General features: G+C 35.7%; 2 protein-coding genes and 1 pseudogene across 2 annotated transcripts; 1 reads left to right on the top strand and 2 right to left on the bottom strand.

Annotated features, from left to right (window-relative positions):
* Positions 1 to 5,930: 5,930 nt before the first annotated feature.
* LOC138168400 (olfactory receptor 4F3/4F16/4F29-like) lies at positions 5,931 to 14,221 on the bottom strand. Its single transcript, XM_069097428.1, has 2 exons — positions 12,870 to 14,221; positions 5,931 to 5,947 (listed from the first exon to the last, which is right to left on the bottom strand). The coding sequence occupies exons 1-2, from the start codon at positions 13,771 to 13,773 to the stop codon at positions 5,931 to 5,933; spliced, it is 921 nt and encodes a 306-aa protein (XP_068953529.1). The 5' UTR covers positions 13,774 to 14,221.
* Positions 5,964 to 6,884, top strand: LOC138168399 (olfactory receptor 4F3/4F16/4F29-like; annotated as a pseudogene).
* Positions 14,222 to 23,947: 9,726 nt separating the features above from the next.
* On the bottom strand, positions 23,948 to 25,446 carry LOC138168398 (olfactory receptor 4F3/4F16/4F29-like). Its single transcript, XM_069097427.1, has one exon. The coding sequence runs from the start codon at positions 24,884 to 24,886 to the stop codon at positions 23,948 to 23,950; it is 939 nt and encodes a 312-aa protein (XP_068953528.1). The 5' UTR covers positions 24,887 to 25,446.
* Positions 25,447 to 25,712: the final 266 nt, after the last annotated feature.

Here is a 25,712-nt window from a genome sequence, read left to right as displayed (position 1 = left end):
TAAAGTAATGGGGGGGAGGGGGAAGAACACCACCATACTCACAACAAATTAAAGGAAAACCATGGACACTGCCTTGAAATTCTGTTGTAATGCTAATTAACAATGGCCAATCCAGGTAGAAAAAACAAGTTTTAGATTTGAAAAAAAGTGTGTATTGTAGAACTATAATATGACTTCAAAGGCTACCAAAGACATCTAAATAAGTGGAGTCCTCCAAGAGAGTTGGTGGCTTTATCTGTCACAACCTTCATCAACATAGAGTAGGAAGAGGAAAAGAAAAAGAAACAGGCATCTGGGAGAGATGGCCCCAAAATTCCCATGAGAGAAGAAAAGAAAAATTTTTGGCCCATTTGCCCATAGAAGCAACATTTGAAGATGAGGCAAATGTACACCACTTATAAAATAATAGTAGACATATTAATAGAAATATGAACCTAAATCAAAACATTACTGAAAAATGAATTTTCTATTGGGAACAATGTTATCAATATGGATTCTTGTTTTAGGGTTCTCCAAATGGCCTCTCCAATCATAAAAGAAAGGACAATTTTGAATATATTTTAATACTATTATAATATATATTCTACATATAATCATAATATAATTATAACATATTTTATATAAGATAATATATATTATAATATGTAATTATAATAATAGCTCACTTTGGTTAAGATAAGATTCTGGGCCTCTGAGTTCATATGGAACTCCCAGTAAGATAACTCACTCTATATTTATAGAGCACTTTACATTACATATTATATAGCACTTATAAGTTTTTCAAAGTGCTTTATATATATCATTAGATTTTCATAACACAGTGAGGGAGGTGCAATTATTCCCCTTTTACAGACAAGGAAACTGAGGCTCAAAGAGATTAAGTTACTTAAATTAGTTAATAGTTACATTAATTAGTTAATTAATTAATTAGTTACATAGTCAAATATTAACTAAAGTTTTCCTGACCTCAAATCTAGCACTTTAACTCATTAAACAAATAATGTTCAAAATTAATCAATGTCAGTGAAACAAAATAATAGGATTTGTAGCTGGTGGTATCATAAGATCAGAGATCACTTATTGCAAGGTGGAAGGGATATTAAAGGTCATCTAATTGAATCATCTCATTTTACAGATGAGGAAACTGAGGCCCAGAGTGGTTCAAATGCTTTGTTCAAGAAAGTGTAGGTATTGACAGAACAGCATTTGAACTGAGGTCCTCTAACTTCAGATCTAGTGGTCTTTCACTGTACCTTAAGGAATATTCAAATACTCCCTAGTTGGTCCTTTTAATAACTCTGGAGGGCAGCTGGGTTGTACAATGGGTTAGGGTGCTTGTCTTGGAGTCAAGAAAAGCTAAGTTCAAATCCAGTGTCTAACACTTACTAGCTATATGACCCAGAGCAAATTACTTAAATCGTTTCCTCATCTGTAGTATGGGTTTAATAATAGCATCTGCCTCCCAGGATTATTGTGAGGATAAAATGAGCTACATTTATAAAGTTCTTAGGACAGACATTGACTGGCATACACTAGGCACTATTAAAGTATCAGCTATTATTGTTCATTTTACAGGAGAGATGTGGCACCCAAATGGCAACATGAGTCACCAGTCTCTTCCACGCTCTTCCCAAGTTGATATTATGGTAAAATTGCCCTTCTGTAATCTGGTGTTGTCATCACTTAATGGTTTGGCTTTCAAGCCCAGCCACAAAGAAGTTGATTGTTCCTTCTAGAGAACTGGAATGGCATTTCCCAAAATTAATACCAGAGGAAAAGGAGTGCCTAATAATATATATAAATAAAACTATAGTATGGCCAATGGTGAAATGAAGAAAGATACCTGATAGTCACCTAGCTACATTCCTAAAGGCATAGAGTCTGTGGCAATAATTCTGTTCTCTGTACTGGGCAGCTGGGTGGCACAATGGAGAGAGGGCTAGGCCTAGAGGCAAAAGGACTCATCATCCTGGGTTCAAATCTGGTATCAGAAACTTACTAGTCTTGAGATCCAGGCAAGTCACTTAACCCTGTTTGTCTCAATTTTCTCATCTGTAAAATGAGCTGGAGAAGGAAATGATAAATCACTCTAGTATCTTTGCCAAGAAATCACCAAATGTGGTCACAAAAAGTCAAACATGACTGAAACAACTGAAAAAAGCTCTGTGCTGACCAGACCACATCTGTAATAACATTTTCAGGTTTGAGCCCCACATTTCAGGAAGGATCTAGGCAAGCTTCAGCCAGTGCAAAAGATGGTGGACAAGACAGAACGGTGTTTAATTTAAAGGAAAAAAAAATTAAGGAGATATAGGAGTCTTCAAGCATTTTGAGAGCTGTCATGCCTTCTACTTTGCCCCAGAGAGTATGTTTAGCAGCAATGAGTGGAATTAGTTGAATACAAGTTTTAATCTCCATGTAAAAAATACATTTTCAGTAGTAAATCAGTCCAAAAGTGGGATAGGTCAGGCTCAGGAGCAGGTGGATTTCCGATCTCTAGAGATTTTTACATAGAGGTCAGATGACTGCTTGTTGGAGATGTTGCCAAGGAGATATTTGGATCTGGATGGATTAGACTGGAGGATAGGGCAGTGCAAAGAGTGACAGATTTGGAGTGGGAAGAGCCACACCCTGGCTCTGTATCTTACCACCTCTGTGACCTCACTTCTCTTGGCCTCAGTTTCCTCATCTATAAAATGATATGGTTCAACTAGATGATCAGCTAGCCCTTCCAACTCTAAATCTATGATCCTCTGATCCCTTGAGATCATTTTAATTTGCATATTCTTTATACAACCCTTATTTCAATCAGTCAAATATATTCCCTAAGTCATGCATTTATTGGGGCATATTTTAAAACAAATTATCTACCTTTCACTTTAACCAAGGTGCTAAATCATCCAGGCCTCAGGAGTCACTTCTCTCCATCCTCTCCCCTTTTTCTTTCATTACCTAGCAACCCTGAACATTTTGACCTTTGGGAAAACTGCCATTACTCTATAACACAATTACCAGGTCAAGCCAATCCCATACTGGCTATTTCCAAATCTCAGCAAGATCATTTGATCACTAAAATTATTTTGCTAATTTTCTGCCTCTCCTGATAGAGAAAAACCACACAGAAGTTATTCTACTGCCTGGGGTATTATAGTATAAGAAATAAGATTAAATTTTCTGACTTACTCAGACCCATGAATATGTTCCTGATTTAAGCCTTTAAGGTGAGATAGATATCATAATTACCTCTTAAGAACCCTTTCTACATGCATGTCTTTTTCTTCCTCTCTATAACTTCTACTTTGTTTAAAATTCTATATAATTTTCCACTTTTCTTCATGTCTGTCTCCATTTCCATTCAGCCATTCAAACCATCAATTAACAAATATCATTTGAGTACCCTTAATAAACAAATCAGCTATAATAGACACTGTGAGTGATTAAAAAGATGCATAAAGCAGAGTCCCAATCCTCAAATAACTTACAGGCTGTTTGTGGTAACAAGACATGTGCATCTAGTATATGCAAATAGAACTAATAAAACAAAGAAATGTACTGTGTCAAAGGCAGATAGTACATTCTAGAGAAATTCAGAAGATTCTGTAATGTTTCTCTTGCTCTTCTGGTTTGTAATTTGGTTACTCATGGAATAGTGAAAAGCTGCTCGCAAGTTACCTGAATCTAACTGAAATATTATCTGAAAATTTTTTTGCCCTTAGACTAGATTTGGAGCTTCAGAATAGCAAGGTTGTCATTCATTTCCATCTTCCTGAGCTTTGGGATATGGTGAAATGGGCCCTGGGTTTGATATAGGACCTGAACTTCAGTCTGAACTCTGGCATTTATTACCTGTGGAGACTTCAGACAAATCACTTGTCTCTGTGGGTCTTAATTTCTTTATCTTTAAAATGGGGAATTGAAATATACCTTTATTAAGCACATACTATGTGATAAGCACCTCTTATCGCAATGCCTAGTATATAATAAGAGTTTAATAAGTGCTTAGTGATTGATTATAATGTCCTTTCCAGAACTTAATTCTGTGATACGATGTTTTCCTAGGTCACTTGGAACCTTTTTCTCCATATTCCCCCAACTTGCCCTCCTCCTTTACCTTTTTATTTTTTTTCTCATTCTAACTCTTCCTCTCAGTTTTCATCTTTCTGGTTTCCTTGCTTTGTTTGGTTCGCTTTCTTCTCCCATTCAGTATTTCTCTCAGGTCTTGCATCCATGATCTTCTTGTTTTTGTACTGATTCCTTTTGTGTTTCCAAAGTTCCAACTTTTGCCTTTGCTAAATTCATTTTTATGGTCCATTATTTCTTGTGATTGCCGTTTCCATATGGAGAGTACACGAGTGATGGCATATTCACCACTCCCACCCCATTCAATTTACAACTTTGGAAAAACAGAGACACAGGGAACACTGCCATTAACTGCTTGGAAATTGACTTTTGTAAATCATCTATACCAAAAGAAATTGCCTATGAAGTAGGCCATTTTTAAAGAAACTGTTTTATTTTATCAACAGAAAATTATATAAGGAATATTCAAATTGAGGAAAACTTTCCTAATGGGCTTGAAAGCCCTTAATATGGGCTGAGTTGAATTAGAAATGGGTAGATAGCTTAGATGACCATTTCAACATGAGCATGCTTTATTGTTTTGTTACTTTTTATACAGATTTTTATGTTTTTTCTATTTTCTATTTTATTATTCTGATTTCAAAGAAAAATACATCATGGCATATAAGTAATGAATGACTTGTCTGAGAACAGAAAACAAATAAATGGTAATAACAGAATTTGGGCCCCATATTTTAAATACCAGTTCTGATTTCTTCACCTCTACACAACTGCATAATAAATTCTAATAATAAACACAAAATTTTCGATAATATTTTCTTTTTCCCAATTACAAATAAAGAGAATTTTTAACATTCATTTTTTTAATTTTTAGTCCCAGATTTTTCCCTCCCTCTCTAAGCTTTCCCATCCCTAAAATGGAAAGCAATTTTACATAGGTTATATATGTGCAATCATAAAATATATTTTCACATTAGTCATGTTGTGAAAGAAGAAACAGACCAAATTTTTTTTAAATATGAAAAAATACTGAAAGTGATAAATTGCATGCTTTGATCTTCATTCAGACTCCAATATACATGAATTTAATAAGAAAATGTACTGGAATTCATTTGTATATTTAAGAACAGGACTAAATATATTATAGGCCAAGTATATTATAAAAAGTTTTTCTTTGATAACTCCTGTGAATCTCAGTTTTCTCAGCTGTAATGTGAGGACGTTGGACTAGATCTAGTCTCAAAGATCTCTTTCAATTCCAAAAATTCTATAAACATACAGAAATATGCTTTGGCAACATTAAAAGAGGAAGCAGGAAAGGAAATAAGCTTTTATTAAGTGCCTATTATGTTCCAGGAACTATGCTAAGCACTTTACAAGTATCTCATTTGATCCTCACAACAACCTTGTGATATAGATACTACTATAATCTGCATTTTCAGTTGACAAAACTAAGGCATATAGGTGGTTAAGTGACTTGTCCACAGAGCTAAGAAGCATCTGAAATCAGATTTTATCTCAGATCTCCCTGAATTAAGATATATCCATATATCTAAATCCTTGAATTAACAAGTTATATTATCAAAACGCATTTCTATGTAAATTGTCAAAATAACATGAACAAACAGGGATAAGTTTCTATTGTCGGGTGGTACTGAGTTTGATGAGGATTATGGTCAGATGGTGGTAGGTGTAGTAATATGGGCTATTGGGTAATTGCTATGAGTGATCTCTGATATACACAGTATTGATAGATACTTGTTAAGACCCAAATGTAAATAAATAAAGCTTTCCAAAGCATAAGTTGCCATTCAGAATTCCTACTCACTGCTTATTTTTTTCTGATTGCCTTAGGTAACTTCAGAGCTGGCTATGTTGATCTTATGGATGGAACAAATCAATCTGTGGTTACTGAGTTTGTGTTGATGGGACTCACCAATTCTTGGGTGATACAAATTTTTCTCTTTGTATTAGCCTCTGTGTTCTGTTTGGCAGTATACTGGGGAATAGCCTGATTGTGTTCACAGTGGCCTCTAACTCTCAATTACAATCCCCTATGTACTTTCTGCTCGCCCATCTCTCCTTTATTGAAATGATTGATTCCTGCATTGTGAACCCCAAGATGATTAGTGACCTTGTCAGGAAGCTTAAATTCATTTCTTTTGGGGGCTGTTTCTCAGATCTTCTTTATTCATGCTGTTGGAGCTACTGAAATGGCGCTTCTCATAGCCATGGCTTATGACCGCTATACAGCAATATGTAAGCCTCTTCACTACCTGACTGTTAGTGTGCATATCTATTGTGATAATTTCCTGGACAACTGGAATCTCTCATTCCTTCTTCCAATTGGCCTTTGTGATAAAGTTGCCTTTCTGTGGCCCTAACAAATTGGACAGCTTTTACTGCGACCTTCCTCGGTTCATTAGACTTGCCTGCACAGACACAGACTGCAGTTCCTGATTACTGCCAATAGTGGGTTCATCTCTCTGGGAGCCTTCTTCATTTTGATCATTTCCTACATTGTCATCCTGATCACTGTCCGGCAGCACTCCTCTGGGGGTTCATCCAAAGCCCTCTCTACACTGTCAGCTCACATCTCTGTGGTGATCTTGTTCTTTGGTCCGTGCATCTTTGTCTATGTGTGGCCATTTCCCACATTTCCAGTGGACAAATATCTTGCCCTTTTTGACTCAATTATCACTCCTTTTCTGAACCCCACCATCTATACATTAAGAAACAAAGAAATGAAAGTGTCAATGAAGAGACTGTGGAGTCAGCTCATGGGATCCCCAAGTATATCTTAAATTCCTTGGATGAAAAGAATGAGGATTTCAGACTTGGACTGGCAACAATTAAGACATGAGAACCTTCATTGCAGTGTTAGATTCTAAATGTATAGAAGGCATCAAATTTTTTGAGACTATGAAAAGCTCTTATCAAAACAACATTAGACAGTCTTTAATCTCTCTCTGGTATTTCTTTTTTGACAGTGTCTGAGGAAACAGATAGAATATTGGGTTTGGGGGTTTCTTTGGGGGGTGGGGGGGTCTGCAATGCCAGTATGCAAGGGGCTATCACTCTCCCTTCACCTATCCCTCTCCCTCTCGTGCCAAATAGAGACTTTTGATAGACCCTGGATATGGTCATGTTGCTTGTATTCCACTGTACATGACTGAACCTTAATGTAAAAGCCACACTTTAGACATAAAGATGACACTTCTGACCTTAGATATTAGACAATATTGCTCATTTAAGTTTGTTTCCATCATATCACTCAGTCTACTTAATTAGAAGGGTTGGGTTTTTTTCCCAACTAGTTAAAGCTCTCAATCTCCTGACCCACTTTTCTCCCTGTACCTTATCACTAGGATGACTTCTTTTTATTTAGATAAATAACCATTCTTTTATGAAATTATTTTTGTAAAGAAAAAGATAATTTAAATATTTTCTTCTTGAGTAGATAGCAGAGTAAAGAAAGTTAACCCTAGTTTTGAGAAATGTGGTGGAAAGAAAAGGAAACTATAAGGAATATTTTATGTGTCATATTATACATGTTATACTATATATATAGGTCATATTAATATGTCATATTACTGTCATAAGGGCTAAGTCACAAAGTGAGGAAGACTCAATTAAGGCAGTAGAAGTGGACTAACATGGGATAGTTAGTTATATCTAGAAGACCCTTAACTAGGCTTAGATAATTAACTAAGCTCCCCTACCATCATCTTGTCAATCTTGTTAGATAACCATTTTTCTCATTATGCCAGACTTCATGCCCTGAGGGATATAACCCCTTGAGCTCCGGAACTGCTTCTTGGGGTTCCCTTTTATCCTAGCATGGTTCACCAAATCTAGGGGGCCCCAGCCATGCTTCACTACTCCTTAGCCATCTTCTCGCTAGCTGTCTTGCCACCTGGACCAAAAAACATTACCTGGAAGATTTAACTATTCCAGAATTCCTGCTCTAAGTCTCCCATCATCCTGATGGCCCCACGTGGCTCACTATGAATAAGAGACTCCAACCATGCTTCATTTTATGCCCCATCTATCTTTTTATCATATCACTTTGCATATGTATTCTTCACATTTTCCCTGTCCCTCAATATAGTTCTGGAACCATGATCGAATCAATACTGCTATTGCCACAGAAAAGATAAAAGTCAATATACTTTTCTATGTCTCTACTCACCATCTTTGTAATTTTCTAAACCAAAATACCCTTCCATCACCTCATATATGTATTGTCTCCCCTTTTTAGAATGGCAACTCTTTGAGGGCAAAGATTCATTGTTTTTATGTTTATGTCCCTAGTACTTAGCACAGTGCCTGGCACATAGCAGACATTCAATAAATTCTTTTTCATCTTTAATTCATTCATATAAAAATACATCAACTAAGAAAGTCTCAGTGTTAAGACATTTGGAAAGCAAGGGTAGAATATAGTGAAACGAGGAGAAAAGAAAAGAGCACCAACTTTGTGGTTTAACACAGGACATGTTTGTTTATTCAGGTGATGCTGAAGTAGAGAATGGGGAGAAGTCAATTTTTTAAAGGAATACTAGTCAAAATTATTAAGTGAAGATGGAGAAATACAGGGTGTTGTTGTTCAGTCATTTCATTCATTCCCAACTCTTCATGACCCAATTTTGGGGTTTTCTTGGCAAAGATTTTGGAGTTGTTTGCCATGTCCTTCTCCAGCTCATTTTACAGAAGAGAAACTAAAGCAGACAAGGTCAAGTGACATGCCCAGGGTCATATAGCCAGTAAGTGTCTGAGGCCAGATTTGAACTCATGAAGATGAGGCTAAGCTCAGTGCTTTATACACTGTGCCATCTGGCTACCTGAACTATAGAATAATGATTTAACAATCTAGGTACTGTATAGCAATTGAGTTAACAATAGGCAATAGGGGGCCAGCTAGGTGGTGCAGTGAGTAAAGCGCTGGCCCCGGGGTCAGGAGAACCAGAGCTCAGTTCCAGCCTCAGACACTTAACACCCACACAAAAAAAACTAGCCGTGTAACCTTGGGCAAGATACTTAACCCCAATTGCTCTCCAAAAAGCAAAAAAAAAAAACAGGCAATAGGAAAACAATCAGCTCTTGGGATCACTTGGGTAGTTCAAATCCAAGAGATTCTCTAAAATAGGGAGAAAAAAGAAAGACAGGGTCATTTGTCAAGTGAATAAACAGTTTAAGGAAAGAATGGAATTTGGTACCTGGAAGAAAAGGCTAAAGGAATTAATTATAAATTAAGTCTTTACTATCAACGTAGATAATATCCTTCACTTTAGGCAATTTAGAATAACCCTGCAAAATAGATATGTGAAAGTCAACACAATATGAAGACCAACTGAGGTTGAAAAGATGATTTAAAAATTCATTTCATAACATCCCAATGTCCTATAAAATGATTCTGTACTTTTTTACCTCTTTATTTTGCTCACCTAGTTTCCCCACTTGGACTGCCTTCTCTTTCAACTCTACCATAATCTTACTCATCTTCCAGCACTAAACCCAAAACCTATCTATTTTGTGAAATCCCTCCTGAATAGCACAGGCTTATTCATGATCCCAAACTATCTGAGGTGGGATTTGAACACAGGATTTCAAGTTCAGAACTCTGCCTTTTACTCTACACTCTCTGGTTTTTAACTACATGATCTCTAAGGTCCTTTATACCTCAAATTGTTAGCGTAACTTGGAAGGCAGTACAGCTAAATTACTGAGGGAGGAAGATAACTGTTCCAGGAAATACATCTGTGGAACATGCCAACCTTTCTACCATATATGCAGGCTATAAGTGTGATGGAATGCTTCTGAAAAGTCATAATCTGGAAAACTTTCATCCATGGTTAAAACAGTTCTCTTTTGAGATGAAATAACATCTCTGAGAACAGAGGTTCTCTGAGGAAATAATATTTAATAATAAAAATTATCACATATTTTTAAAGTGTACATATAATTTTAGATATATATATATATGTTATTACATTATATCTTCATAACATTTGTGGAAGGTAGGTGCTATCACAATTTTTTTACAATTTATAAATGAGGCAACTGAGACTGAGATAGGTTAAGTAGCTTGCCCAGGAACACACAACTAGAAAATATCTAAGGCATAAATAATTCAAGTCTTCCTGAGTTCAAGTCTAATGTTGTATCCACTTTGTCACCCAGGGGAGGGGAAAGACATACTTTCAGAAATGAAGGTGATGTCAAGGCAAAAGATATCAACAAAGATGGAAACAAAACAAAGAAAAATGATAAATAATACAGGCCCTCCATTATCCAAAATAGCCTCCAAATAGACAGCAACTCACAGCAGCCCAATCAGGATAGATAGACCCTTAAAGACTGGGGATCAAATGGCATGATCAATCAATTATATCATACTCAGAAAAGGAGAATCAATGAGCAATTATTAAGCACCTACTGCATGAAGGACTGGGGATATAAAGACAAAAACAAAACAGTCCCTGCCCTCAAGGAGCTTCCATGCCATCAAGGGAACAACCTGTATCCATACAAATATGTAGCACCTGTGTTGTGAGCACAGAATGCTTGAGCAGACACTATCCCAGAGTTCACCACATGATGACATGTTTGGAGGCTCCTGGGAAAAAGAAGCTTGAAGACAGAATGGACTCTATTCCCATTACCCACAACATGAGAGAATGGTAGGTGGCACTCTATCCCTGGGTCCCAGCTCCCCTGTCCCTTCCTCCATGACCCATTTCATATCAGAAGCTGCATAATAAAGGTCACTTCCCTCTGCCCCATTGATAAGAAGTGAAGATATAAGTGATGAAATCATAGGGCAGCCAGAGGTAAATTTCTTTTCACTTTTCTGTTAACAAGGAATTAACTCACAGTGTTCTCTGTTAAACTGGTGGGTGATTTCCCCCCTTTGGGAATGGGATGAATTCAAAAATTAATTCTTCTATGACTCCATGTGGGTATCCAACTTTAATGAACTATCCTTCCCATTACTCGTTGTCCTTTCATTGATTCCATTTTATCCTGCATTTTATATGAAAGACATTCTGGGTAACCTGAACTCCTTGCTTGCGTGATTAATATTACACATTAGATATGTGGTGAAAGGTTTTGAATTAAGACAGTTCATAATTTCTCCATCCTTTTCTTCCTAGTATTGAATTTTATTTCTCCTTTACCTCTACCACAATACTTTTTAGGATCTTAACACATGGTCCTAACTCTTTTAGGTTTTTTTCAATCACCTTAAATTGAATTACCTAGGAAGCCCTGAATTATTTTTAATTCCCGCACATTCTTGTTTCCCAATCTGTCTTCAGAGCCTGAATTACAAGATTATCATCCTAGAGTTGTCTATCATAACTCAATAATTCTAGACTCATTCTTTTTTTAAGAGTTTATTATTCCCATTTCTATTATTATGAACTCTTCTTCACTTGAATAAAACAAAAACAAAAAACCTTATATTGGTTCTTCCAACTGGTACCCTCCAGTGCCTTATTGGGCTTCATCATTTTCTACTTTTGCTTTAGAAACACTATTTGACATTCAATCTTTCTTTTTTAAGTTGAAGTTACTACCTCACATCCTACATTAATTGATTTCTATTACCTTCTCTGATTTTTCAGCATAGAGTTTAACCAATGAGACTTTCATGAATTAAATTCCTTACATTTTTTTTAAATCTCCCTTGCCTTCCAAAGAAGTTTTTTTCACTGTTTTCACTAAGAAGGAAAATAATCTTTTCTCTCAAGTAGTTATTTTCTAAAAGAATGACTTCTATTCGGAGATAAACAAATTAAGAAGGGGAAGAAAAAATAACAGGAATGGGGAAGATTCAAGTAGTCTCACTAAGGATTCAAAAATCCTCACTGAACAAGGAGATTGAATGACAAGGAGAAATTGGTTATTAAAGTGCAAATGAGTGAGAAACCTTAGTGGCAAGTAGCTTCAGTATTATAGAATTAATGAGAAAAAGAAAACAAGCATTTTCCCAGGGCAGATTTCAAAGGATTAATGGGGACAATGGATAGGGACTTACTATTTTGGAGGGACAGACGCTCTTAGGAATGAAATTTTGAAAACCCAACCAGCAAAGCACAATATTGGATTTGGAGTTAGAGGAACTGAATACAATCCTGGCTCTGCTACTCAGCCCTTGCGTGACCTTGGGCAAGTATTATAACATCTCTAAGCTGTGATTTCCTCATCTTTAGATTGAAGGCATCAGACTAATTGACCTAACATCCTTTCTAGCTTTAAATCTAAGATTCTGTGATCTTATGAAATATTCTGATAAAATATAATGACAAATATTGTTTAATAAGAATCATCTACAAGTGTGCCTTATTACACTAGGGTTTAAGTATAAAGTGTTCACTATGAGCAATATGATCACACACAATACCAATGTCAATCAGAAGTCTCTATTTGGCACTGTAAATGAGAGGTCAAGGAATGTTGTTAGCCATTTACATCTTGGCTTTAAAGAAAGGTATTCTATCTGGTCCTCAAATGTTGGCAGAGTAGATAGAGTGCCAATGCTAACCACACAACAGAGAAATTAGGAAATGTCTTACATAGTTTTTGGTGCATAAAATTAAGAGATTTTAAAAGGTTGGTGTGTTCTATGCATTAAAATTAAATACTGCAGCCAGAATTTCACATCTCAGTTGTGGTCAGCCCAAGGCAGAAAACTCCCTAATACACTTTGTAATTCAAGTATGACATTTAAGTGATTCTTTGGGACTTCATGAGTATCATGAGTCTTGATCTAGTGAGATTCCATAGTTTCCCTATTGCCATCTTCATCTCTTTGTTTCTTAATGTGTAGATGGTGGGGTTCAGAAAAGGAGTGATAATTGAGTCAAAAAGGGCAAGATATTTGTCCACTGGAAATGTGGGAAATGGCCACACATAGACAAAGATGCACGGACCAAAGAACAAGATCACCACAGAGATGTGAGCTGACAGTGTAGAGAGGGCTTTGGATGAACCCCCAGAAGAGTGCTGCCGGACAGTGATCAGGATGACAATGTAGGAAATGATCAAAATGAAGAAGGCTCCCAGAGAGATGAACCCACTATTGGCAGTAATCAGGAACTGCAGTCTGTAAGTGTCTGTGCAGGCAAGTCTAATGAACCGAGGAAGGTCGCAGTAAAAGCTATCCAATTTGTTAGGGCCACAGAAAGGCAACTTTATCACAAAGGCCAATTGAAGGAAGGAGTGAGAGATTCCAATTGTCCAAGAAGTTACTAGAATAGATATGCACACTCTTAGGTTCATAATAGTCAGGTAGTGGAGAGGCTTACATATTGCTATATAGCGGTCATAAGCCATGGCTGTGAGAAGCACCATTTCAGTAGCTCCAACAGCATGAATAAAGAAGATCTGAGAAATACAACCTTCAAAAGAAATCAGTTTCTCCTTCTTAAAAAGGTCATTAATCATCCTGGGAGTTGCAATGCAGGAATCAATTATGTCAATGAAGGAGAGGTGGGCCAAGAGGAAGTACATGGGGGATTGCAAGTGAGAATCAGAGGCCACTGTGAGCACAATTAGGGTGTTGCCCAGTATACTCGCCAAACAGAACACAGAGGAAAATGCAAAGAGAATAAGTTGCATCACCCAAGAATTGGTGAGTCCCATCAACACAAACTCAGAAACCATAGATTGATTTGCTGCATCCATTATCTAAAGTTCTGAAGTAACCTAAAAGGGAAAAGAACAAAAAAAGAGAAAAAGAGGGATTGTTGGGAGAGTCTAAGAGAAGTACATGTGCTTTCCTAATTATTGCCTCACAACAAGACTGTCAACAACAACACAACTTTCATTAGGGATCACTATTGGTACTCAGCTAACTTTCTCCTCAGCACTAGGCATTGCTACACCTACCGTCTCCTGCCAGTACTTCTCACCAAACTCACTGCCATAGAAAATAGAAATTTTTCCTTATTTTCAAGTATGCGACTTTGACAATTATTTTAGAATGACTAATTCATGGATTTAGATATACATCACTTAAATTTAGTTTCATATATTCATGAGATTTTAGAGTTGAAAGAAAACTTGGAAACTAGATCTAGTCCAATGCCATCATCTTAAATCTAGGAAAACAGGTTCACAGGGATTACCAACCAAAACCTAACTTAATGTATATAGCTTATGATATGTTCTAGCTCTACTCTTAAATGTACATTACAAAAGGTTTCCACTAGGTTTACTTTTTAAATGTGTGTTCTTGAACAGTGTATGTTAGGATAGTTGTGGTATAGGGGAAATATGGTAGATCCAGTATCAGAATACTAATGCTCAAATCCTATTTCGGTCATTATGTAACCTTATGTAAGTAACTATGTGACCTTAGCTACGAAGCCTTAGGCAAGTACATTAACTCCTCTTTGCCTCTCTTTTTTTAATCTGCAAAATCAAGAAAGTAGTCACTGTTCTGCCCATTAGGAGGTGTTTCATGACAAATGTTTTATAAATCACATAAAATTTTATTAAAATTTTTTAAAATTGTAACTATAATTACTCACATTTATACAGTGCTTTAAGGCTTTTGAAGTGCCTTCTTCACAATGACCCTGTGAGGAAAGAAGTGCAAGTATTATTTGTCCCATTTCACAAATAAGAAAAACTAAGGTGACTTGCCCATGATGACACAAGTTTTCAAGGTATCAGTGTTAGGTCCCATCCAAGTCAAGCCTTGGCCTCTCTATCTGCTTATTTTATATATTTTATAATTCATATATATTTTATATTTAAATTTATATTATATATCATATACAAATTTATATTAATATAAAATTATATTGTATATTATATTTATAGTATATATGTTTATATTGTATATAAATTTATATATTTTCTAATCTGCTATATTAATTTTTCAATTTTACATATAAGATCCCATACTATATGGTAGAAACAATATGCCCTTGTTTGTTACAACAGTGCTAAAACTTACAGATGTAGAAGGAAGTTTAGGTAGTCATTTATTCCATGTATCTGCCACCTACTAGAATAACATTAAATTCAGTTCATATAAAAGATTCCTCGACTCATGTAATTTTTTCTTTCCATTTGAACTGTCCCTCTCTAATCTGCTGGTGCTAAAACAATCTTGTTTTTCCCATCTGGAAAGAGTACAATTTTATAGCTACTGGTTTGGTATAAACTATTTGTTGAATTAATTTCCAAGGTGAACAGATAGATGCAAGTATTTACTATGTCTTCCTCCTTCCTAAACCTTTCCAAAACTTGAATGGAACAGAAATGGCCAGTGTTAGCCCAAGGATGGAGTCAGGTACAATCTCCAGGGGGAAAAATGGGCCAGACAAGGTAAAATAGGAGAGTTCAACAAAAGCAAAAGCTAGAAGTCTAATTTAGGAATTCAAAAAGAATGAAAACTACAGGGTAAGAGCTATGGAACTAAGGCATTTGAATACAGAGACTAAGAGAAACAAGAAACATCAAGTACCAAGGTAAGGAATAAGAAGAGATAAAAATTAAGAGGAAAAGGTAGAAGGAGAAAAAGAGAAAAGAAAAGAAATGACATCAGAGAGAGCTGAGGGAGGAAAGTGCATATGGTGGGTACAAAGAAATATTATACCAGGGGAAAACATCATAGAATTTAGATATAGAAGGGATATTTTTTTAGATATTTAATGCAACTCCCTCATTTTACAGATGAGGAGCTTGATATGTAAAGAAGTTAAATGACTTTAAGGTCACACAGTTAAAATACGGTTAAAATTTGAACTCTGCAGTAGAAGATATTTGAATACAGGTCCTGTGTCTTTGAATCTAAGGCCCTATACATTTATATCCCAAAACTCAGGAAGATAGAAATTAAGCTTAACATTGTCTCACCATATGTCTTGTGACCACAACTAGATTATAATCTCTTTAAGGTTTACAATATTTTAGTCATGTCTTTATCTCCCCTAAATTCTAGCAAACAGTTTTTTCACTAAATACTCAATAAATATGTGTTACTTGAATGGATGAGTGGAAGTAGAGACAAACAACTGAGGAGAAAAGAAAAAATAGTTGAATTGTAAAGAAGGTATATATTATAGAGAAGAATAAAGAGCCATATAGGGGAGGAAAGGCTCACAGAGATGTTAATGGTAGCTTTCTCACCTGTTATGTGAAAGAGTAAGTCAGTAACATATTCAGAGGTCTAAGGAGCTCAGAGAGTTTGAAGTTCTCTCTTACAATAAAATATTTTCCAAAAGAAAGGGTTCTGTGTAACTTTTTCCAAACACTAAGGTAGGTAATTAGCCAGACAATGTTAGTGTTATTGCTGAGATTTGGGAATAGCCAGTCTGGGATTTACTTGACTTGGGAATCATGCCATAGAATAATGGTGGTTTTCCCAAAGGTAAAAATGTTAGAAAGGTTCCTAAGTAATGAAAGTAAAAAGAGAAAGAATAAAGAGAAGTGGGTCCTGGGAGCTGAGTGATTTAGTGCCCTGGTTAAAATGAGAGGAAATTCATTTGGTGGGAAATAAGCCTCAGTAAGTGGGTGACTAGCAAGATAGACTTGACTAAATGAGATAAGCACTGGTGAGAATATCACAAAATCACACAATATAGGATTTGAAAGGAACTTAGGAGGCCCACCAGTCCAACCCACCATTCATGACAAAATGTCTCTTTTAAAAATGTTCATTCATCTCCAACAAGTAGTATTCTCAAAGACCCCAAACATTTCGACTTCCTCCCATGTAATGACATTTCCCACCACATGAAAGGTTACTATAATAAGAAAGGCAGCTAATTAGTAGCTCTGATTGGCAGTGACCAAGCGATGCTGTGGAGACTTGAGACTGCCAATCTGAACTGGAGGGAAATAAATTATCTCCTACAATTGTTAGCTTTCCCAGGGGAACCAAGGAAAGAGGACATTAATAAGAAGAACAGGGCCCTTTTTGGAAGTCTTTTATGATTTCCTTCATCAATTTAGCAATTTTTATTCAGTTATATGAATAATAAATAATCCCTAGAGAACATTTAAAAATGCAGCTTCAAAAATGTAATGACAATTATACTATTTCCAGAATTCTGGTGTGTGCCCTATACAATTTAATCTGCAAAATGAGAAAAAGAAATTATGTGGATGTTTCAACCTTAAAAAAAGAGGCCCAAAATGTGGAGTCCACACAAATCCCAATTTAATCTAAAGATGATAATCCCCAATTAAATTGGAAGCAAAACAATAGATTTATTGATGTTGAAAGATGAGTAGGAAAATTTTGGTCAACTCAAGTGAATGAGCTCCAATGCATTACAAGTAACCACCAACTTAGAAATGGGTTGAATTCTCACAGTTAGCTTCCAAGTTGGTTCAAATGAGAAAATAATGTACATTAAATACTTTGCAAACCAGAAGGCATTGCAAAAATTTCAGTTATTAGTATTGTTGGGATGGTGCTGCATCTGTGATTCCATTGAGGGAATTCCCAATGAGAAAACTTCTGCCAATGCAGATTGGTACTTTGTCCTTAACTTACAGTCTTAGAAAATTTAAAGCTTCCCTGAGAGGTTGCCTTAGGGTCAAAGTATGTCTCAGAATGTTTCAGAAGCAGGGTTTGAAGCCTGATTTTTCTGACTTTGAGGCCACAATTCTACACTACACCATAATGGTACAACAGGTGGTGACATAGTGGTGTTTATGTTTGTGGTGGGGGCCATCTCCAGTCACCTTGATCTTTATCTTGCCACTGGACTCAGATAACTCTGGGGACTTTATACAGCCCTGCCTCACTTAAATCCAATTCACTTGCAAGTCATGGCATCACCTTCCTGATGCCTGATGTCATGATCCTTTCTGAGAACAAAGGACAAACAACAGCAACAACAATGTTTGTGGTTCTGGTTGTGCTGGTTCTGGTGATGCTGGTGGTACTGAGGCTTGGTAGTGTTGGTAGTGCTGATGCTGGTGGTGTTGGTAGTACTATTAGTGGTACTCATGCTGGTGGTATTGGTGCTGGTAGTATTATTATATGGTAAATTAATAAATGACTTGTTTAATTATGGAAAAACTGAGTTGGAAATGATAAATATTGAAAGACAGCTCGTGTTTATTTAAAATTCATGTAGAATAAAACATATTCAATAATCAGATACCAAATAACTACAGGACTCAAAAAAAACAGATTTTTTTCTTACACTCCACTTGTGTGGGAAAAATAAAAAACAAGAATAAAAACCTGATGATAGGCAGTTAATCTAAAAAGTAAATTTCAGGTTATGTCCCAAACCAGTACACTTAGTCCAGTAACAATGAGGCAAGTAAACAGATTAACCATCACCAATTCTTGTAATTTTTTGCAGGCTAAAAGAAAGGCATGAGTGACAAGATGTCTTAACACTTTGACATAAATCTTTGGCCAGGGAAACCAGTACCATCTCTCCCTTTTAACCTAGATAATTAGCTATCTAGTAACTATGTTATTAGTATCATCCATGTAGTTGAAAAATATGCACAATTTCATGGTCTACCAGGAAGAGAAAATTTCAATAAAAGCAGTATTTTAACAGTTTGTGCATATTGAGATTTGTTTATAGTGTTACAGTAGTTGGTGAAGTTACATTATCACAAATATTGACCACAATGGTTTTAATTAAATAAATTAATTTAATAATTCAACAAATTAATTGAAAACATTCAACAACATATCAATTTATCACCAACAAGCATTTACTAAGTACATGCCATATACCAGACACTGTTCTAGGTACTGGGTTACAAAGACAAAAATAAAATGGAGCCTTCCCTCAAGGAGCTTACATTTTATCAACGGACAGAGCATATATCATATACTGTGGCTATACTATGCATATGTATGCTCTACTTGGATTGCATATTAAATTATGGAATTGTATTCTGGTTATACATAGTAAAGGAGTTTTATATATATATATATACATATATACATATATATATATACTGTACATACATATATACTATATATATATACTATTATACATGGTAAAGGAGCATAGACAACTTCAAAAAAGATTCTGTTTACATCTTTTCTGTTCTCAGATTAAAGATTGAAGACTAAGAGAAATAGCAGTTAAAAGAAGGTTAAGAATAGAGGTACCATCAATAAACACTTATATTTAAAGAAAAAGTTAAGAAGATAAAAAGAAGGGACCTTATTAAGTTAAGGGAAAACCAGAGAGTTAAGGTTCAAAAGATATCAAGATTTCAGCTATAATTCTAACCTTAATAACCCTCAAAGCCTAGTTCTGGTGCCTAATCCTTTGCACTACCACCACACCTTTGTTAGTACCCTCCTCTACACCCCCACTCCCAATCCTGAAATTACTTTATATTTACTTTACATGTAAAGTAAAAATACTGGGTGTTTACTTATCTATGTACATGCTGTGTTCCCCTCCCCCAATAGAATGTAAGCTCCTCGAGGGTGGGGACTATTTGTGTGGTTTTGAGATTGGGTTTGTTTCCAGTTGTAGCCCCAATACCAAGAATAGTGCCTTAAATATATTGGTGCTTAATAAATGCTTGTTGAATTGTATTAAATTTGATCAACCAACAAACATTTATGAAGTATCTACTGTACACCAGACACTGCTAGACAATGAAAATGCAAATACAAAAGTGAAATGATCTACTAGGGATACTAGATTGTATTAAATCAAATCAAGTCAAAAATAAATTGAATTGAATTTCTATCAGAATAAAAAAGAGAGAGGAATTTCACTGACATCCATAAAAAAATGACAGAAGATATAATTGTGAAGGAATCTTTACTATAACTTAAGCAAGAAAATGCAGCATTGCATTTGAGGGGAAAAAATCATAGTAGGGTAAAATTTTCACTGAAAAAGGAAGTACTACAGAATCTGTAAGAGTGTCTATGGGTAAATGCTGACACAATAAAAATATAATGATAGGGGTAAGCAATAGACCAATAAAAGTGGCTTCCATTTATATAATCCTTTACATTTAAAGTATTTTTATATACATTATCTTACTTTATTCTCACAATAGTCCTGTGAGGTAAATGGTATAGGTATTATTATCCCCATTTTCCTGAGGAAGACACCAAGATCCAGTACCAAACAACTAATAAAGTGTGAAGCCAGAACGCAAACCTAATTTCAAAATTCTTAATACTATATCATTTAGCCTCCCAACTTACAAAACAATAAAAATGAAGTAAAATAGTTTAAAATGAGGAAGCTTTAATACTGAATTGGTAGTAATATTTTATTTAAAAATAAATTATAAGATTCTTCATTAAGAAAAGAGCAGAGAGGGATTATTTTTGGGTTGGGGGCTGGGTTTTTTTTCTTATTTGAGAAAATGACTGTTTCTAAAATAAGCAGTTCTAGAAATCTGCAAGAAAGAAATTTGTACTGCAGTTGGTGCTTAGCAGTTAACCCCAACCTTAAAGCTTTTCTAATTCTCTTTCTGTGACATTTGTATCTATCAGCCATTCCTTCCTTTAATAAAAATCTATCCTAGACTTCTCTGCTCATGATTGTTTTGGTTTCCTTTTCTTTCTGACCACTACAACATTGTCTCCATGAATTTTTGCCATTTATTCTAGGCATTTCTCAAATCCCATCCTCAAAACTCTATCTGCATTTCCTCTCCATGATTTCATTACTTTCAAGGTTCCAACTATCTTAATTATGAAGAAAACTGTCAGCTCATATATCTGGCCTTAATATTTCCTCCAGCTCTAGACCCAGGTTTCTGACTGTCTACGGTGCATTTCCACCCACATTACAGAATTTAAAATTTTCAGAATTACAAGACACCCCAGGGGTCATCTACTCAAACCCCTCTTTAATCCATATTTCCCTCTTAAACATTGCCAAGAAGTGCTTAATTTGCTCCTACTAGAAAATCTCTGGTGCTGAACAAACTATGATGCATGAATGAGATGGAATACAATTTTATATAAATGATGAAATGACAGGTTTAGAGAATCCTGGGAAGATTTGTATGAACTAATGCAGACTTAAGGGGAGAAAGAGAACAATTTCTACTATAAAACCATATTTTAAAAGTAAACAAATTTTAATTACTGTGCCAACAGTATGTTGTTGTTGCCAACACAATGACTAATTATGATTCCAAAGAACTAATGATGAAAAATTACTACCTACCTCCTGGCAGAGAGGTAATAGACTAAATGGACAGAATGAGTCATATATTTTTTGACCTGGTCGATGTAGAAATTTCTTTAGCTTGACTATGAATTTATTCCAAGGATTTGGGTTGGGTTTGTTTTTTTCCAGTGTTGGGAGAAGGAGTGGTATTGTAAATAACTGATTGTTCATTGAAAAGAAAATTTAATCCAAAAAAAAGCAAGCCTCCAGTTATGAGGAGCAAGTGACTACTTCCCAAGGCAGTCCATACCATATTTGCACATCATTACAAATTTCTTCCTTTCATCAAGTAGAAGTCTTCTTCTCTGGAACTTCTACAGAAAGACAGTGCAGTGGATAGAGCACTGGGCCTGGAATCAGGAAGATCTGAGTTCATATCCTGCCTGGGATACGTATTAGCTGTGGGATCTTGGTCAAGTCACTTAATCTCTGTTTGCCTCAGTTCCTCACATATTGAAGAATAAAATGGCAAAAATACATCAGTAACATTGTCAAGAAAAAACCCCATGGAGAGTCAGACATAACTGCATAACAAAATTTGTACAGAGACCCATTGGGTCCGAGCAGAATATCTCTAACTCCCCTTCTTTTTTTTTCTTTTGAAAGGGGGAATGCAAGACAATTGGGGTTAAGTGACTTGTCCAAGGTCACACAGCTAGTAAGTGTGTCAAATGTCTGAGTCCAGATTTGAACTCAGGTCCTACTGACTACAGAGCTGGTGTTCTATTCACCATGCTACCTAACTGTCCCTCTAACCCTTCTTCTATATGGCTGTCCTTCAAATACTTGATACTAGCTATCTTGACCTTCCTAAAATTTTCTCTTCTGCAAGCTAATTAACCTCAGTACTTCAACCAATCTTCATATTCCAAAGCCTTTAATTTCTTTGCCTTTCTGTTTATCCTCCTCTGGATGCACTCCAGTTTCACAACATCCTTCCCAAAAATGTGGCATTCCAGAAGGGAACACAACACTGAATATGTGATGCAGCCAGAGGGACTAACATCTATCTTCCTTGTCCTGGACACTTCATCCTCTATTAATGCAGCATTAGAGTCACATTGGTCACATTTTTAATGACATGTCACACTATTGACTCAAATTTAATTCACAGGCCACTAAAACTCCCAGGGCATTTTGTACACAAACTCTTATATAACCATGCATCCCTTACCCTGTACTTATGAAGTTTATTTTTTTTAACTCAGAACTTTAACAATACTACGGTAATAATAGCATTTTCATAGAGCTTTAAGCTTTTCAAAGAACTTTACAAATATCATTTCATTTTATCCTTATAACAACCCTGGGAAGTAGGAGCTATTATTATCCCTATTTTACAAATGAAGAAACTTAGACTGAGAGAGGTTAAGTGGCCTGCCCTTCTTAGACATCAATCATCTTCAGTAGATAGACTAAACTACTGTCCTTTGTACCTATACTATCTCCTATATCTAAGCATGTTGTCATCCAGTCCATATCTTTCTTTGCCAAAAGGAAATCATTAGCAAATTTTCAGATGATTTTCTGAAATTCAAGAATTATCTACATAATCAATACAGTAACTGTATCACAAAAGGAAATAAGGTTAATCTCACATGAACAGTTTAGAATCATAGATTAAAAGCTGGAAGGATATGCTTTCACATTAGGGCTTAGAAAACTAAAGTCCAGAGCTACCGAAAAAGCTCTACTACTTTTGATATCCATGCTGGCCCAGAGTGATCATAATTTCCTCTTCTAAACTACAAGCCGTTCCATTAACAATATAGTCTGGAATATATGGAATTTTGCTAGGAACCAGTCAAACTAGTATAATTTTAAGGTTCCAGTATCTTTCTTTTTAAAAAAAATAAAGACATTTCTACATTGACCATGTCCAAAGATGCATATCTCATTCTGCATATTTAGTCCATCATTTCTCTGCCAGGAGGTGCATAGTGATTCTTCATCACTGGTCCTCTGAAATCATTAGTCATTGCATTGATACAATTCTTAAGTAATTCAAATTTGTTAATTCTTACAATGTTATTGTCACAGTATAAACTATTCTTTTGATTTTGCTCAGTTCATATTACTTGATACAGATATTCCCAGGGTTCTCTGAAAACATCCATTTAATTATTTCTTAAAGGCCATTTCTATTTCATTATCCATGATTTTTTAAATATTACTGTCTCATCAGTTAGTAATCAGTTTTTTCATCAGTTTTTTGGGGACTATGAGATGTAGTACATCTAGACTTGGTGATTTGAATCATTGAGGACAGCTTTCTTACCATCCACACTTGTCTTCACTTCAGATCTCTAATAACTATAACTGCTCTATGTTTCCCAGTCCAAAGATCATTCTCCTTGGTAGAAGCAAAATAAGGATTGAGTAGTTCTGCCTTCTTTCAATCATCCCATCCCATTTTCAAAATGTTCTTCTTGCCCAAATGTGACTTCTTTAAAATATTTTGTGTTATTCAGAAACTTCACTCACAATCACAATTTACTCTGGGCATGAGCATTCTTGGAATCATTCTTGTAAGACCATGCCCCTTATTTATCTTTGACGACATGCCTTTGGTTTCAGCTTCTAATATGTATTCTTCTAACTGAGTGTTTTCAAAATCTAACTCTTATCTTCTCCTGTAAATAAGCTCTTCCTCCAGACTTTAATAATTCTCCTAACAGGGAGTTCTCATATCTTCATCAAATCACTTAAGATATTTTCCTGAAACTCACAAACTGGCTGCACACTCTCCTCATTGCCACCTTCATCTCTTTGTTCCTTAAAGTGTAGATGATTGGATTCAGAGAGGGAGTAAGAACTACGTCAAAGACAGCAAGGAAGTTATCAAGACGTGATGTGGTATGTGGCCTTGTATAAACAAAGATCAATGGACCAAAAAACAAAACCACAACAGTGATATGAGCTGACAGAGTAGAGAGGGCCTTAGAGACACCACCTGATGAATGCTTCTGAACAGTGACTAGGATGAAAATGTAGGAGATGATCAAGATGAAAAACACACATAGGGACATGAAGCCACTGTTAGCAGTGACTATGAACTGTAGTCTATATGTGTCTGTGCAAGCAAGTTTGATAAATCGAGGAAAATCACAATAAAAACTATCCAATTCATTAGGGCCACAGAAAGGCAAGTGGACTACAAAAGCCAGTTGGGCCACTGAATGGATGAAGCCAACAATCCAGGCTGCAGCCAGAAGCAAAATGCACATTCTGGGACACATAATAATTAGGTAGTGGAGAGGCTTACATATGGCTACATATCTGTCAAAGGCCATGGCTATGAGTAACACCATCTCAACACCACCAATCAGATGAATAAAGAACATCTGAGTGATGCAACCATAGAATGAAATGACTTTGTGCTTTCGAAAGAGATCGCTCATCATCTTAGGGGAAATGACAGAGGACATCCCTAAGTCAATAAAGGAGAGATTGGCCAGCAGGAAATACATGGGGGAGTGCAAGTGAGGGTCAGAGGTCACTGTGAGCACAATGAGGGAGTTTCCCAGCATGCTTGCCAAGTAGAACACAGAAGAGAACACAAAGAGAAAAAGTTGAATATCCCAAGAATTGGAAAGTCCCAGGAATACAAATTCGGACACCACAGAATAATTCTCTTTGTCCATTGACTCAGCAGGATCATCTCTTATGTTACCTGTAAAAGGAAAAAGACAAGAGATTCCAAATTACTAGAAAAGAGTTAGCCAAAGTGATGTCTAAAAAATGAAGACTATTAAAACATTTTTTAAATGCACAAAAGAAAACAGAAGGAAGTCCAAGCAAAACAGTTTTTAAAATAACATATGTGTATGTATATGTGTATACATGACACACATATGCATATGTACATATATTATTGAGTGGGATAATATTGAGATTCAATTTCATAATAATAATTTTTTTCTATTCTGCTGTGTTTATGTAAATGTTCTTTTCTGGTGTTTAAATTCAGAAAAAAATAAAATGTAAAAAACAATACAAAATACTGGGAATGATGTGGTAGAGTAATATTTCTAAAAGTAACATTTCTAAAACTTCCTTTTTAGCTTCTCGAGAAGTGTTAAGAAATACTGTTTCTCCAGCTTACAACTCTTTTTTGACTTTTCCCTTCAGGTAAGTAGTAAGAATGACGTTTAGGGTCTTCCTTGGAAATGAAGTAATGGTGATAACCAAATTTAACTCTTATCTAGATGATATGATTGCCTCCCCATCCCCTGAAGTGACTTCTGCCATGATTTATCTGGGGACAGGAGAGGAAAGGAGGGGAGGGGAGAGGAGAAAAGAGGATTAGATAGATTAGAGACAGAGAGAGAAATGGATGGATAATTAGATATCTAGATAGCAATATAAAGAGACAGAGATATATAGATAGGTAGATAAAGATTTATAAAATTTGTCTCTGTCTCTTTTTGTGTCTCCCTCCTTCTGTCTATATCTCTTTGTGTCCCTACC

This window comes from Petaurus breviceps, unplaced genomic scaffold (assembly GCF_028583685.1).
Source record: "Petaurus breviceps papuanus isolate PSGF00001 unplaced genomic scaffold, PetGlider_PUasm1.0 37, whole genome shotgun sequence".
Classification (NCBI taxonomy): domain Eukaryota; kingdom Metazoa; phylum Chordata; class Mammalia; order Diprotodontia; family Petauridae; genus Petaurus; species Petaurus breviceps.
This window is presented reverse-complemented; position numbering and strand designations above follow the sequence as displayed.